This window comes from Polyodon spathula, chromosome 23 (assembly GCF_017654505.1).
Source record: "Polyodon spathula isolate WHYD16114869_AA chromosome 23, ASM1765450v1, whole genome shotgun sequence".
Taxonomy (NCBI): domain Eukaryota; kingdom Metazoa; phylum Chordata; class Actinopteri; order Acipenseriformes; family Polyodontidae; genus Polyodon; species Polyodon spathula.
This window is the reverse complement of record NC_054556.1, coordinates 6,627,810-6,645,249: the sequence shown is the minus strand read 5'-3', so window position 1 is coordinate 6,645,249 and position 17,440 is coordinate 6,627,810. Positions and strand designations below refer to the sequence as shown.

General features: G+C 37.1%; 1 protein-coding gene across 10 annotated transcripts in view; it reads left to right on the top strand.

Moving 5' to 3' along the window:
* Nucleotides 1-17,440, top strand: part of LOC121298347 (membrane-associated guanylate kinase, WW and PDZ domain-containing protein 1-like) — a 135,438-nt gene that overhangs the window by 67,534 nt on the left and 50,464 nt on the right. For all 10 annotated transcript variants that reach the window (XM_041225444.1, XM_041225450.1, XM_041225445.1 and 7 more), the window contains exon 2: nt 4,797-4,913. In XM_041225444.1, the coding sequence (XP_041081378.1) occupies nt 4,797-4,913 (117 nt within the window). The remainder of the gene's footprint in view (nt 1-4,796; nt 4,914-17,440) is intronic.

Below are 17,440 nucleotides of genomic sequence, written 5' to 3'. Positions count from 1 at the left end.
TGTTGTGACCTAATAGCACAATATACTGTACTGTATTGGGGTTTTAAAAAATGGTTTAAATTGCTCTTTGAATGGCAATTCTCAGGGCATCTAGGCAATTCCCACCTAGTTCCTGTACTGCTGACAACTCAGAGCAGTAGAGCAAGAACAAACACAATAACAAGAACATCTCAGGAGCTACAGGGCCTCTGAAGCCCTGCTAGAAGTAAAAATGCCAGTTTTTTTTGTATCTTCCTGTTGCCAAGGAGCCAAGTGAAACCATCAGCATTACATTCACTATGTGTAGCAATCAAAAGTGTTCCCCAAGTCGTCATCATTTATTAAAAACATTTTGAATAAGAATGCAAAGCTCATGAACAGTCTGTTTTAACTGCTTATTTGTAATCTTTATACTTAGTATACACAAAAGACTGCAAAAAATAAGATAGCTAGGTTCTGCATCTACAGTAATCATTTAATTGGTGTTTTTTGCTATCAACACAAGAATCTGTGTGAATCTGACCATTAGCATACAGTGCGGTATACTGCTCTATAGGGCAGTAGCTAGGTCTACTAGTTAGGTCTGGGTATTACAAGAATTATATCCACCTTATTGACAAACTGGATGCATTCATTGCACTTTCTTGTGAAGGTGAAATGTACATAGGGTATAATAGTTGGCTTACAAAGCAAAGAAATTGAAAAATACACAACACTTTGACAAGCTCACTGGGTGTCTTTCAGTCAATTTCTCTCTCCATGTGATGAGGTAATGAAGGTGGCAATCTGCCAGAAACCATTCAATAGCACTAACCGGGGCCCAAGATTGTACAGCACTTCATAGGGTGCCCCTGTGCATCGGCACAAACACAATGCGGTTATTGTACCAACCGCTGCTGGAGCGGGAAAACAGAACCTTCGATAAATGTACAGCAAGCATTACCTTTATCCTAATTGGTGTATATGCCCATAAACTCTGTTGTTGTTGTTGTTGTTGTTTTTGTTGTTATTATTACTATTTATTATTATTATTATTATTATTATTATTATTATTATTATTATTATTATTATTATTATTATTTCATACTAATTCAGTGATTACATGTTTAGCAATTCTGATTTGGAGTTGGATCAGCAGACGCTTGCAATTCTACAGTAAACCCACTCAGATAATAGACAAGTATGACCTGCTGTGTCTATTGCATGCCTTTACTATGATCATTTTCAATATTGTTATAAAGTATTTTTGAAAGGTCACAATATTGTGATTCACCCAAACATACCCTCTAAGGTTCTAGGACAGGGTATTTCTGTGACAGCACCAGTCATGTTCTGCTGTTTACTGTATACTGATGGGTTACTGTATGATTCTCCCAAGTCTTGAGCCATTTGCTTTTCTGGGTTGACTGCAGATTAATGAATAACATTAAAATCAATTTGTTCTATGGGCTGTGTGCATAAGAAAATACCTACATTTTGAAGATAAATTCAAACAAAACTTCCATACAAAATCAACTGCTGCACAGTTTTCATCTGTAAGCTTTAAATGTGATGTTTTGTCTTTAAGTAAAGGTCATTTTTTTTATTCAGCCTAATGTGTAGGATGTCTCTGTTGCTGATGGAAGTACAAGCAATCCTGTTCATTAACCATTGCTAGTTTTGATCTAGAAAGTGGAACTCGAGTGCTTTTTCCCCATGCTAGAAGGGTAGTACTGTACCTGGGAGTCTCTGCTGGTGTTTCTCATTCATTTTATATGAGCTGATCTATTGCCACATTTATTATTTTCCCTTTGAAAGGCCTCTTGTGCAATATTGTTCAATGCAATTTATTTTTTGTCCATTTTAAGTGCAAGTGCCATCTGGAAACAATAGCTTTCTTATTCAAACCTGCTTGATTGTTGAAAACCAAGTAGTTGATCATAGCAATTATTTTTATTTTTATTTTTTAATGTAACTGAGAGCTAGGCATTTTGTTTTGTCTGCATTTATAGAAGCACCGGCATACTATTGTGCCTCAGATGAGGTTGGGCCAGTTAAGGAGGCGGTAGATTTGTATGTTAGTAGGCAGATAAGAATTGATTATGTGCAGTGAGTAATACCTGAAAAACAATGTGCAATTTTTAGACAAAAATATAAATAGAAAGCTTAAGGTAAACAACAAATAATGATAATAAAAAATATCACACTCAGAGAGCAGTGTACAAATCCTATGTAATTTTAAAACTGTTGATACATAAATAAGAAAAATGTCATTCTGTTGGTAAGACAACTTATTAAATCCTGTAATGTGATGTGAATCACTATTAAATGTAGATCAGTCGTACTGTAAAAAAAATGGGAAATTAGATATGTATGTTGTTGAAAAAAAAAAGATCCATTTAAGAATTTTCTTCAATTAACAGAATAGAAGGTGCTTTTAAGGCTCGGATGTTCCACAAGGCACACACAGTAGCCGTTTTATTTTGTCTGGTTTTTCTATATGTTAAGAATGAAAGCTAAATTATCTGATAGATTTCCAGAAACACAGGTGAAATTCACTGCCACTCTCTTGCCTAGGAGAGTCAGAGGTCAATTTTAAATGATTTCGATTTAGGTTTAGTTTATGGTCCCTGGGCCTGCAGACACCGTGGGGTTTAATTTAATAAATGAGCTGAAAGAATCGTTTGCGTGCAGGCACACATTGGAGTCAGCTCTTTAGAACAGTCTTTATGAAAAGGGAGAACTTTGTTGAAATACTCCAGTCATCCCAGCCTTAATTGCCCATGCACCAGAAGGCCTTTGTTAGCCCTTGTGCGCGTACCGCTTTCTACAAAAAACAAATCTAAAGAATACATCCACAATTATCTCTCTTTGGAATTAAAAAAAAAAAAAATTAGCATTTATTTATTAGCATTGTCATATGGTGTTTGTATTTAACTATGTTTAATACAAAGTCATGAAAAGATATTAAGGGATGAGAGATTCGTTCAAAGCATGATTACTGTAGTGATCAGTAAGAGTACCAGCATTAGACATGTCTGTATCTTAAGTTAAAACACGTGGGACCAGTAAAATGACAAGCATACAGCTTACAAAGTTGGATCAAATCCTGAAGGGATCCTGAAGGGACTGGCCATTGTTTTTCCTTTGGTTAATAGCTGCTGGCAGATGCAGAAAAGCTCACTTCAGTAAATCACAGTTTTATTGTTGTGACCAGCATATGGCCTATGTGCGTCCCCGAATTGTCTACAGTTCACTAGTCAACACCCTTGCAACCCCACCCCCAAAAGTGCAGCTGCTGGAAAGAGCATGAAACGAAAGCCACAGGGAATGAAAGTAACTGATCTATACAATATGTGTGCTACTTATTTGCATGAACCCTTTTTTACCTTTCCGATGTACAGTCCTGCCATCCCTCCCAAACACTACCCTCCCCTTCTTAAATCCTTGAAAGAACACTGTTGTATATGGGATCACTATAGGTGCAACGAACAGATTCATATTCTCCTGTGACTGTCAAATGAGCTACAAGGAGTTCAGATATTTTCAGAATGGAGCTTTGTTTCAAAATATTTGCCAAAATATGTGACTAGTCACTCGGGGCAAGACACCAGATATTGACCTTTGTATGAAATGTATTTATTTAGTGTCTCAGTGTACCCGCGATTTATCAAGTGGGTGTTATATTACTACGGTTGACAAATGGGCATCAGGAATAATATAATGTAAAACCTTCTAAAAAGCCATATTATTGCTAAATGGCTAATTTAAATGAATAATCGGCTGGGGCAAAGAATGAAAGTTTAAGTTACTAAATGGAGGCTACTTTTACATTCAACTCCTTTTCAAGGTCTATATTTATTTCAACTACAGTTCTGCATGTTAATATTTAAACCAATGTCCGGTCAAGAACGTGAATGTCATTTTATTAAAATGGGATTTTCTTTTGCTTGAGAAGTCATCCAGCATGTCTTTCTGAAATGCAGCAATGTGAATGTTAGATGGAGAATTTTGTAAACTGTTATAATGGACTGAGTTTCAATTACAAATGGAGTCCCTATGGTAGATAGAAGAAAACATGTGCTTGAATATTGATGGTTTGAAGCAACGTTTTGTAATTTGTTACTTACAAATTAGTCAAACACCATGTCAAACACACCATGTATCTGATTGTAATCTTTTCCAAAGCGAGTGAGAACAAGCATAACACTATTTGGTAGCCCTGTTGATATGTGTAAGGAGGATAGGGTTGCATTCAAATTCAAGTTAAGACAATACCCCCTGTTGTAGGAGAACACCTGTCTTTAAAGAACAGTTGCCTTTTGTCAGTTTTATGAATTTTAAAGTGACAATCACCTGTTACTTTTCCCATGAACAAGGAGGATTTCTATGAAAGGTTTTACCTAACTGTTTTACTATAGTTAGTCAAACAATAGCACTGAGAAAATTCATGTGCAATTTTTAAAATATATATTCCTAGTAACATGACTTAAAATGATTACCTGAAATCTATTCTGCCTTACATAAAGTCCAATGTGTTTCCTGAACGTATAGTTCTACCATGTTTTCCCATCTATTCTTAGTATACTATAGACTGTTTTCTTGGCAGAGCAACTTCCTCCACGCAGTTCAGATAAACAGTCTTAAGAAAGAGTCAAACTTTAATATTTTTTGCATGAAACAAACATGAAGATAGTTTCCTCCCCAGAAGGGAGAGTCCTTGCTATCCAAAGTACTAATCTTGCATTAAGTTGTTTGCGTCCCTACCACCAGTCAGTATTTCTCTGAATAAGTTTTTAACAAAGCTGCTTCTGTTTGTTTGTTTATTTGTTTTCCAGGCAGCCGGCTCAACAAGGATCTCAAGCATTATCTAAGCCTGAGGTTTCAGAAGTCATCCCAAGACCACGAGCTGCAGCAAACCATCCGAGATAACCTTTATCGCCACGCTGTGCCTTGTAAGTACTCACGACTCTATCGACAGCTGTCTCTTTCTCCTTCTTATTGGGGATGCAGTGTCTCCAGGTACTCGGTTTCTGCTGAGCTGCAGGCTGAATTTAGTATTCATGTCAAGTTTAAGTTTAAGAATTAAACAGGCAAACAACAGAATAATTCAACTGTTGGATTCCCTTTTTACATTTGGTATTTTTGTTGTCCATCGTTGTTCCAAACATACTGTAATTTTCAGAGTATAATCTGCACTCTTACAATTTCTACATGCAATATAGTTGTTGTGTGTTGTATACAAGTTCTTAGGGTTAGAGTATTCTATATGCTGTAGCAGCAGTGGAAAACCTTGTCTCTTCCATTGTAAGGCTTTGTTACAACCAGTTGCTAGGCTAATACACAAGGGTGCTCTTTATACCCATGGTTTGTGTAATTTTCTTAAAACCACTGGTTTTTACACAAATAGTAATGGTATTGTTTTAAATAGAAGATGTACTTTTGAGTCTCTTATTGTTGAAAACATACTAAGCTGTATAATTAAGATGTTTCTGTTTCTGACCATCAAAAGAAAAGCCCTGTTTCATTCTGTTACCATTGTATCGATTAAGCTGAGATGCTGTTCGACTTGCATGTTGTCATAATGAATACTAAATTTAACAGCTTGGCCAAATAATTATGCAAGTGTGGGGGAAGGTATGTTCAGGAAAATAATTTAAACTGTCCTACTCATTAAAAAATTTAATACATATATAAATCATGCAGTGACACATTAATACAAATCTATATCAAATTATCATTGCAGTATACCGTTTGGCAGCTTAGCATTCTTTTTTTATATACACCAGTCAACATTTTATTCAGAGAAGAGCCCCAAGTAGAAAGTATATTTGTTGAAGTACAGTATCACATGTTGTTGCTAGGGATATAAGTTATAGGGGATGGGGTAGTCATATTATACTTTAAAAAAAAAAAAAAGATCTATTGATCATTTCTGCTGTATAAAAACTAGAGTGACTTGGATTTCATTATTTTCATCACACTTCAAACGATTATACAAACAGCTTCACTTCTTTAAAACTTTAAGAGTTTTTGCTTGCAGTCATATATTTATAGAATGTGTTTATTATATGCAACCAGAGGAGCCAGTCCTACTACCAAACGTGGAATTGTAGCCAGTCAGTTAAACCTACAAGCCTGAGTGACCTTGCTTCAAAATAGGTGTTTTAAGTGCCCTAGCTTGGTTTAAACACACCGCTTCTCAATTATGCTACTTACTTAGTTTGCACTGGACAAGCTATTCCGAGCTTGTGTGAGATTTTAAAAAAAGGAAGAAGCCAATTTCATTAACTGTACATTTCAGAGGATTTCTTCCAAAGCCCTCATGTTTACTAATGCTGTTCGAGTGAAGTACTCCTTCGTTAACAAGACACTGCTAATGGATTATTTCAAATTCACTTTCAATAAGTGTTACTGTGTGTATGTGTTTATGGTAGGCCTTAAGGCTGTGTTTGACCCTGAGCGGGTCTCAGCTGGGAGTGACATTTAAACACCTGCCACACATTTGGCCTCAGGCCAAAGTGAAAGATCCTAGGGAAAAGGTCAGTGCCTTTACGAGGAGATACTGTGGTTTACTGCAGGGATATGGAAAACCCCTGGGGGAAAAACTACACGTTTTTTTCTTCTTTTTATTATGCATGATCTATTAAAAGCTACATCTGAACCGTTAGTTTTGTGTTGTAAGAGGTTGTTTCACGTAGTGCAAGTTCCAGTCGTGGTGTGACCTACTTGGTTATTTGTGCCTTGTATGTAGGAGAGAGGCTGATAACAGATGGGTTACTTCGTGACAGACATTTTATTTTTGTTCTTTTCATATTTATTGGTGTTATGCTTAATATTCTTTCTGCAGTTGCTTTGAAACTGAAGCATATTGACTTTAAATTGTGGTACTAAAGTTACAAAATATGACATTTTGTTTGCGTCTTTTTTTCTAAATCAGTTCTAATAAGACTTTAAATTGTGGTACTAAAGTTAGAAAAATATGACATTTTGTTTGCGTCTTTTTTTTCTAAATCAGTTCTAATAAGCCCTTAAGATCCAAAGTATGGAGTGTGCAAAAATAATCTAATCCGTACACTGAATCATCACTGACTTTTGCTTCTGGTCTCATTTAAAAAACATGACAAAAAAGCTATCCTTTAAACCAAGGTATGGATCAATTGCAGAAGTGCATGATGAAAAGGGCTCCTCTCAAGGGTTTTAAGCTGATTGATTAAACTTGTGAAAGTGATCAATGGGTTTCACTTTGACAGGAAGCCACACCTTTAGCCATGTAGAAATGTGGTCACGTGCCTGTATGCTATTATGTAGACAGAGGATAGAGAGTGCAGCAGGTGGCACAAGGCAGCTTCAGATCAGAGAGGCGTAGTAGGGGCTTTGTGCTGAGGTTTGATACTCCACACTACGTGCTCTGCACCTTAACACAAGCCCATGTTTTCTCATCCCTGGAGCTGTTATTGAAGAATCAATCGATACAACAGAGCTGGCTTTGCTCAAGCTTGCTGATTAATTCATTATGTTTCGCAGGAGATTGTCAGAATTGGGTAGCTGCATTTTAAGGAAGAGATCCAAGTCCATCTTATTGCGAACAGCTGAATACACCTGAATTATAAAAAACTATCATGTTTGCATGATTTAAAAAAAAGAAAGTATTTTTTATTTTATGTATAGCTTTTGTACTGGACGGGAACTGATCTTCCTTTTTTAACACCAAAAGTCCAAACTGCTTGTTAACAAGCATGGCATAATCAGCTGAAAAGGACTGACAGTCAGAGCAGCTCTGTGGAGACCTCTCAACCCAGGTCTTTTACAACCATAGCAGGTTAATCTCCTGCCAAAAGGGGAATTATCACTGCTGTGTTTGTGTGTGTGTTACCGGTGACTTTATCACCGTTTTCCATTTTTTAACAATTATGTTACAGTATACATTTCTCAAAGAGAGTTTTTTTTTTTCTTTTTCTTTTTTAGAAAACCTAACAGACTGCAAGAATGAAAGCATTATTGGTTGAAATACAAATGCTTTTATAGTGTAAGTCTGACTGTGATTTAAATGGCTAAGGTTTTGGTTTGATTTTGAATCTCACTTAAAAAAAGGTTGAGGGAAGGGGAAAAGATGGTTGCATTGCTACAGAAACCAGAAATCCTCATATCATTGTTGAATGTGAATATAATTTTTTAATTGACAGTGGAGTGTAGCTTTTTATGATTTCCACGATATGTCTTTTGACTGAAATAACACCAAGCTCTGTTCATTATGTAAGTGTGTTTTTTTTTTTTTTTCAGTTGGGCTCAAACAGGTGCTAATGTTGTTATTCCCAAGACCTGTATTTGAAGGCCCCTCAGAAAGTGGTTATTGCAATGTAATTTGCATTTCTTATGTTCCTAGCTCCAGTACAGATGGGCATTGTTCTGGAAATGTCACCAGCGATATAAAAGACAGTCTGCTGAATTTTTCATTTTGCACTGTTAGCTGCTCCTGCCAGAGCTCCCCCATCCCTCCTACCAATAGCTCTCTCTCTCACTCTCTCTCTCTTTTCCATTTTAAAATATTTTTCACTTCAGATTTTTTGGTTGAATGGCAGCCGCTCTGTTGTAAGTAAGCCCCTTTACTTCCCCACACATTTACGATTCCTGCAGCTTTTTCTTCTTTTTTATTTCCACTCCACTGCAGAGCCAGGGATCATTATTCAAGACGACTTTCAGATTGCAGCTCACAAAGGGAGGATTAATCTTTCAGTTTGGCTTGTATTTCTGAGGATTCAGGCAAGTGTGAGCATTTTTAGATGTGAGACCATTTCCTAAGCTAGATATGTGTATTGTCGGGGAATTGCTTGAGGTTTATATGTAGGCTAAGGGGTTGAGAGGTGGGGGGTGGGGAGGAGGCACTCTCGTCAGATCTTGCCCAGAAGGACAGATGGCTAGTGCCGTGGTACTTTTTTCTAATTCATCCAGCAGCCTTTACACAAGGCCCACTGGTACACAGACCTCCTTTTCACTCTGCTGGAGACTGGTGTGCTCAGTGAAGGGGGAGAGGGGAGGGTCATCAGGCACAAACAGGCGGCGATCTGGTCCAGATGCCTGCAGAACAAAAGGGCTTTTTTTCACAAAAAGCAGGGAGGAAGTGTGGCACTCGCATTGTGTTTCCCACTGCATTGCAGGTTGGAATTGGGGAGCTAAATTTTAATGAAGTGCATTCCACAACATAATCGGCAAGCGAAAAAGAGTTCCTGTCAAGGAAGGGTGGAGAAATAAAAGAAGCTAATGATAGATTGTAGAGAATTGGTGGGGAGGGGGGGGATGAAGTGTGTACCCCAGGTAGCTGTGCAAAAAAATACTGAAAATAAAATACCACTAGGATTTTCTGGTGGGTGCTAATGAAGTTATGGCAGGTGTTTGGATAGCTGTAGGGGAATGTTTATTTTTTAAAATGGTTAATGTAGGGTTATGTATATTTTTTAAAATGGTGCCTAACTGGTGAGGTAAAAAAATACTGATAATCAACCGCAAATAGTTAATTTTCCTCTAACGGGGGATACAGCATCTTTGTCAATACTCAGTAATATTATCGGTAGAGCACTTTAGATTAATTTGTACTTGTAGAATTGTAAGGCATATTTGTAGAACAATACATTAGGTTTCATATTTGAAATGAATAATATAAGAATGAAGACAGTCGATATAGAGTACAATTAGTGTTTGTCGGTAGAAATCTTCAAAGAGCCAAAAATACACCTGTGTACTGTTGTGCTGCAAAACTAAAAGTCCCCTGTGCTTACATTTTTTATTCTGATTTTCGAAATGTTATGTTAAGCATTCATCATGTGTATCCTGAGGACCAGAAGTACCTGAAATGACCCCCACTAGTTAAAGATCAGCATTGCACAGACAAGACCTGTCAAATCTCAGTGGACATTTTTCTTTGAAAACCAAGCCTTAAAACATGGAGAAGAAGGTTTTCCTGTCGGGTAACTCAGTTGCCCCTGCCACAGTAAAAATGGGAACTTCATATTATTTTTTTAAAACCTTTGTTTGGGCATTTTCCGACCACGTAACTACATTAATTTCAACAGGGATAAAATACAGTATAGGTTTCCGCATAGCATATTAGAAACCAGTAGCAATGGTTAAAGCAGAAGGTAAAAAGTACTTTTTTTACGGAGTTACACATGCATGGAATAGCCAACCAGGTGGTGAAATTGGATCAAAAACATTTAAAAAAAAGACTAGATTCTGTGCTTTTAAATTAGGACTGCTCCATCCCCACCCCCCCCCCCCCCCCCTCCAGGAGGGGAGAAGGGTGTGCTAAGAATGGACAAGCCCTGATGACCGACTGTATGTTCATACAAGATTCTACATTTTTCAAGAGTAAAAAAAAGTTGGGACCATACTTGAACAACCCTGGTATGAACTTGTCTTGCTCCTTCTCCGAAAAAAAAGGCTTTTTATTTTATTAATAATAAAATTTTATTTTTAACAATATACTTCTGTTGAGGCCTCTTGTCGTCGACACATTAGAAAAGATAGTAAAATGACAAGATCGATCATCAAAAGTGCTGAACAGGTTAAATAACTAGTCTGATTTTGTTGTCATCTCAGTTTTTATTTGGATGGGAGAGGGGTCATTATTAAATGACATTGCGTTTATAGCAAAGTTGATACTTCTGTGCCAATGTGAACCATACCTTGTGCTGAAAGGGTACTTTTTATATTTGTCAGAAATTTCAAATTAATTGGATGTCCAAACCAAATCATGTAAGTGTTTTTAAAGATGTTTCCATTACAGATATATTAATTTAAAAACTGTGTGTATGGATTTTTATTTTATTTTTTACAATCAGTTAATAATAAAATGTATTCTTTAATTGAAACACAGTCCTCAAGGGCATGTTCATGTAGTAGGCAATTGCGTGTTTTCTCAAGTGTGAATGACAAGATATTTTTTCCCGGTGTCCCTCTTCTGCCGAAAGGCTCAGTCCTACTTTGGAATGATGCAAAGAAAAAACATTTTATAATGTTTCATTAGCCATTAGATTTCAAGCCAGTTCACTATGAATCTTAGCACAGCCTCTCTGGTGAAAAACGAATCCTGGACTCAATTGCTGGGTGTATGCTTGAATGGACTTTGCTTTCCTGATGTGTATACATTGGAATGGCACCAGTACGTCACAGTCATGGACAGCTCACTGCAAATCTACTGCTGTTCTGGAGCTTATTTATTGTGACTTAGAATAGAAAGGTGTATTCCTGGTAATGGTAAAACAAGAGCAAAAACTTCCTCAATTTTAATTGAATTGCCCATCCATCTTGTCTAGTAACAGCTGAGCACAGCTATTAGCTACAGAGGCAATAGCTGAATTATTTATAACCTCTTGATAGGCCATTGAAAAATAAACTTTTGGTCCTTTTTAGACTTTTCTTTCAGTTTTATTTCAGAACACTATCACACATTCTGAAAAACAAAGATTTCAGGGTTTACATTACTGCATTTTCTGTATAGACCATATTCCTAATGTTTTGGAAATACCCAGCAAGTCAAACATAAGATGGTGGTAGCCGTATAATGGAATAATCATTTTTACTTTAATCTGCGAACAACTGAATATTAGTTAATAGTTGTATTTGTGTTTTATAGTACAAAGTGTCCCATAAAAAAAATAAGCTATGAGCAGTTTTTCTGTAAAAGTTATTTTTTAAATGACATAATTTAGTTACACATCCTTATTGTTCCACAGTTTCTACAGTACTTCTATATATTATACTTGTCAATGAGTAAGTGTCTTCAAATCCACATTGTGGAACATAGCCAGATCAGCAGGAAAATAACCTGATTCAGGTCTGAGAATGTGTATTTATATTTACAAACATCTTTCTTAATTCGTTTCCATATATCATTTAAATAAAGACCAATGTTTGATGCTGATTCTTGGCGTTTCTATCCTATCCTGAAGAACCTTGTTGCTCCTTGTTCTTTATCACATTTCCTTTAGTCAGTGAACTCATGGTTCAGCATCAGGCTTTGATCTTTTAATTGACTAAATGTGTAATTCAGCTCTTCAGTGCTGGTTTTTCTCTCAGAAAGTCAGTTGTTTTCTTTTAACTGGACATGATGCAGCATTCATTACTTCATAGTAAAGGCTACATAACATTATGACTGCAGAATCCTTCAGAAATACTTGGAAAACTAACATAGCTTTCAAAACATGTTTTCAGCTTTTTGAGTGCATTGGTGTGACTACTGGCCGTCAACACTAGATCTATCCAGTAAAAAAAAAAAAAAAAAAATATATATATATATATATATATATATATATATATATATATATATATATATATATATATATATATATATATATATATATATATATATATATATGTCAAATTTCAATAACTGATTATCTGTCAGTTAAATCATTAATAGAAACATGGTATAAGATATAGAACTGTGGTAAATGGGAAAACCTTTAGGCACAAGAAATGTTGTGTGTGTATTATTTGAAGGTGTTATAATATGGGGAAACACAGTCACTATAGTTATACTGTACCTTTCATTTTAAATGGAAGCATAAGCAAGGCTCACAGAGTGACATGTTTGTGTTGCAGGTGATCCACATTCAGGCAATACAAACTAAATCTGTAGTCAACAAAATCTGCTTTCTGGTGAATATCATTAAATGTGACAGTTCTGGAATAAAATTGGGAACAGTTTAAAACTGTTCATTGCTTAGTCTGGTGGGACGCAGCCTGATCCAATTATTACCTGTCTCATCCAGCCTTGTAGAAATGAATAGCAATGTTCTACTTTTAGGGTGACGCGGGCAGGGAAGGAAGTGGGGAGTTGAGTTTTTGGCCTTTGAGCCGTCCCTCTGGAGATGCTGACAAAGCTTAAAGTCTGGCCGTTAATGAGCCAGGTAAGGTGGAAATATGGGGAAAGAAACTATGCTGTCTGAAAGTAGGCTGTGAAGTGTCTGCTTTTAATACCCAAAGGATCAGACACCAAAATAACAATTTTTCACCAGGAGTGACACATGTCAGAAAGAGTGCATGTAGAAAGTGTGCATACGTTTTTATTATTATCTTTGGGAGTTGATTTCTTTTTAATATATAGGCAAGAAATTGATAAATAAAAATAATTCATTTTATTAATGTTTTTAATACTGCCCTGCCCGTCATGATATTCTGTAGTTTGACAATGGAACCTCTTCTATTCATTTCAGATACCGTCAGCCTTGGTTAACTCGACTGGTGGATAACTTGATACCTTTGCTTAATTCAACAGTCTTGGTACCAAATGTTCTCCATATAAAATAAATGCATCCTGTTTCTTTTTTTAGCTCGACACCTCGCTTTACTCATAACTCAACACTTATTGCTGGTACCAAAGGGATAAAAACTATTAAAGACTAGTGGATAACTCGACACTGTCGTTTCACGTGACTGAACTACACTGAATCCACTGGTTACAGTGTCTTTTCATAACGAGTGAGAAGCAACAAATTAGTTATCCTTCAACTGGCTATGAAGCTCAGGTTACAGGGGATAACAGGCTTCTCAGCAGGACTTTCAAAGCGTGTGTTTTTGCATGTGAAACAATCGACATGTTTGATTTCCGTGTGAAACTGTAAGTTGCTTGTTATTGTTTTTGTTCACAGAGTTAATTCTGTGTAATGTACATTTGCTAACTTTTGCTATTTAAGCCGTCAAATTAGGCAGTACAAGCAACAGTTTGTGCACAGTTTGTGGTTGGATTGTTTTCATAAAAATAACGCTGTAGTTATTTTATTAATTCTCATTTCAATTGAGTTGTACCGAGTTTGTGTCATACTGTACCTTAATTGATTAATTTACTGCAGTTCTATCAATGTTTTCATAAGGACATTTAACTAAAAATAAACTTGTAAATGCTGTAAACCTGCGAGTTGTTACTTATATGCATGTTAATACTACAGCTCATTGGACCCGTGGTTAACTCGACATTAAGTGACATTAAACCGAGGTTGACTGTATATCAATAAAGATCATAAAGAAATGATTTATGCCACTTACAGATGCCCAGAATAGATTAAACACTGCTAAAGAAAGATAGGGTTACAATGGATTGAATGGGGGTGGGGTTACAATGTTGCTTCCCTGCTTGTAAATACACCTACCTGTTTAGTTAGATAGACAATTATTATCATCCCTGATAGTACTCTGAGAAGGTTTCAGGTTTGATTTACTTAAAACAAAGCATTAAGGTAATAATAACATTGGCTGCAATTCTACCTTTATTTAGTGTCACTTAGTGACATTATAATAGGGTTTGCTTATTATTGCACCCTTAGTTAAGTAGCTAAAAACAATATTATTTTTAATTCCCTTGTCTCTCACTGCATTACATAGGTTATAAATATCTAAAGTTCTGTTGTTTTTTTAGAGGGGGAAATAGAAAGCTTGTCTGCTTGAAGAAAATGCATTATATGTAGCTTAAATTAAACATTTAGAAAATAAATAAGTGAGAAACCCAACAGTCACTATGTAAATCTATACACCCATGTACCTAAACACATAATTACGACTTGCCTTGCCTTTACTGTCAGGGTTTTCAGGAATTATCATGTACTAACCTGTAATTTTCTATTCCTTTCTCTAATACCTGTTAAAAAGCACAGGGCAATGTTACAAAAAATAAACTCTGTTTCTTGGTAACTCTTTATGAACATAAATGATTGATATTTACAATTTAATTTCTTTATTCATATTACATATGAAGTAGAAAACTGTTTTTTTCAAAACTGTAAAATCTATACCATACACACACACATTTAGATATGATTTAAGTGCAGCAATTAAAGACAAATGTTTAGTATCTACTGTGTACTATTTTGAAGTACTGTAAAGTAAATAAATTGAAGCAGTGGGCATGTATGCATGCAGGACCTGTCCAGCCAGCTTAATCCCGTTCAGGCCTAATCCTTTGGCGCCCCATCATTTGCTTTTGTAGTGTTGATTGCCAGGGTCATGTGACCCGTGGGAGGGTGATCCGAGTTCCTTGTTTATGAGAGGAGCATGTGTGTGAGTGTGTGTGTGTGTCTGTGGAGGTGGGCGGGTGCACCAGGGGAACAGAGGGGCAGGGAGATGCTGGTTTCAGACAAGCTCTTCAGTGTGAATAGCTCACATTGGCTTAGCTTCTAAGCTGGGCAGGAGGACTAATTTGCTGTGCTTGTGGGCTTTGATAAAAAAAAAAAAAAAAGGCAGCTGCCAGTGCTTGCTCGGATGCAAGTGGATGAAGCTGGATGGGGGGCTGAACGACAAACCAGGAGAATAATTCTTTCACACGCAACCTGCTGCTGTGCTGTATTAGATTTGGAGATTTCAGCAAGGAGACGGTAGGAGGTATTTTTTCATGAGGTATTTTTTGTTGTCGTGAATGATTCTTTGGTTTCATAGGTTCGTTGGATAAGAGTGTGTGTGTGTGTGGGGGGGGGTGTATTAAGTGGAAAGCATCAGTGCATGAGACTTATGCAGCTCCATTGTATGGTGAACATTGATGTATTTAGCTGTGCTGATGAGGCATTGTTTTTTGCCCTCTGTTTCTAAACAGAACTTATTTTTGATGGAGTAATTCAGTTCTCACCGTGGTCTGTTGTCGCTTGTTTGAGGCCATTATCTTCAGCCTGTGTTCCTATTCAGAAAGGTGTACAGGATGCCGGCTCACTCTCTTTTTCTAGCTCTCTCCCTCCTCCCCCTCCCCCTGCCTCTTGCTTCTGGGTCTCCAGCTCTTTAAATGGAAGGTTTAAAGCTTTTTTTTCTGATGGTGCTTGGGTAAGGAGCTTTTACTGATAGAAAGAAAAAAAACTATAGTATTTTTTATAAGGTTTCTGGATAATTAGGCTTTGAATTTTGTTGTGTAGCCTGTAGGTTTTTTTCCCCCTTTTTTTATTTCTCAAACGTTCGCAAATAAAACTGTGGCTCAGCTGGAGAAAATGGAGAACTGTAAAAGGCTGTGAAGGATGGCCTATTGTGTTGAGATTCATTGTGCTTGACGAGAGCGCTCTCTCTCTCTCTCTCTCTCTCTCTCTCTCTCTCTCTCTCTCTCTCTCTCTCTCTCTCTCTCTCATGCTTATCTATGCTTTTATCTGTATAAACTTGTCTATAAACACTTAATATTTCATGATGTACTTATATAAGCTGATTATCATAGGTGAATTGCATTCAAAAATGTAATTTTTAAATGAAAGTGTAAATCTTGACAATTTCAATGAAATGGTCACCCAAAGCAAGGGGATTTCAGTCTGAAGCCCAAGTCAGTTAAAAGTCTGAAATGTGTATAACACGGTGTTAGAACACTGGCCTAAGTATAAAAGTGTCTTTGTTAGATGTTCTCTGAGTTAACTAGCATGTTACCTAATTAACCTTTGTCACCAATTATTGTTAACAGGTGAGGGTCCATGATTACTATAAATATAGGTAGCATAGGCACAAGTTTGTCATTCCTGAATGTAGAGAGCAGAAAATGGCAAAATACGCTCAGTTAACAAAGAAAGAAGTCTGTAATAACTTTAAGAAATGAAGGTCAATCTTTAAGACAAATCTCAAGAACTTTGCAAGTGTCTGTAACTGCTGTGGCCAAGACCATCAAACGATTTGAAGAAACTGGCACTCATGAGGACCGAACAAGGTCAGGCAGGCCAAGGGTGACCTCGGAATCAGAGAACAAGTTCATTCGAGTCACAAGTCTGCGAAACCGGCGAGTAACTGCCCCTGAAATACAAGCTCAGCTAAATGCTACTAGAAGTACAGATGTTTCAACATCAACTGTTCAGAGGAGATTGTGTGAAGCTGGCCTAACTGGAAGAATTGCTGCAAAGAAACCATTGTTAAGAGTGCAGAATAAGATGACGAGACTTGCCTGGGCCAAAAAACACAGAAACTGGATGTTTGAGGAGTGGAAGTCGGTCTTATGGACCGATGAGTCAAAAGCTGAAATATTTGGATCCAACCCCCGAGTATTTGTAAGCCGCAGAGAGGGTGAGCGTCAAGCATGGTGGAGGCTGTGTCATGGTCTGGGGTTGCTTTGCTGGTGACTGAGTTGGTGATCTTTACCAAATCCATGGCAAGCTCAACCAGCATGGCTATCATAGCATATTTCAGAGGCATGCCATTCCATCAGGATTACGGCTAGTTGGGCAGTCCTTCATTCTTCAGCAAGATAATGAACCGAAACACACCTCAAAGTTGAACTTTCGAGAACTATCAGGCGAAGAAGGAAAGTGAAGGACAACTCAGTCTAATGACCTGGCCAGCCCAGTCTCCAGACCTCAGTCTCACAGAACTTGTATGGGACGAACTGGACAGAAGAGTCAAAGCAAAGCTACCCACAAGTGCCCTACATCTCTGGGAATTGCTGCAGAAGAGCTGGGAAGACATGTCTGGTGATTTCCTGCTGAAACCGAATGCCTCGTGTTTGTGAGGCTGTTATTAAGGCAAAGGGTTGCTATTTTGA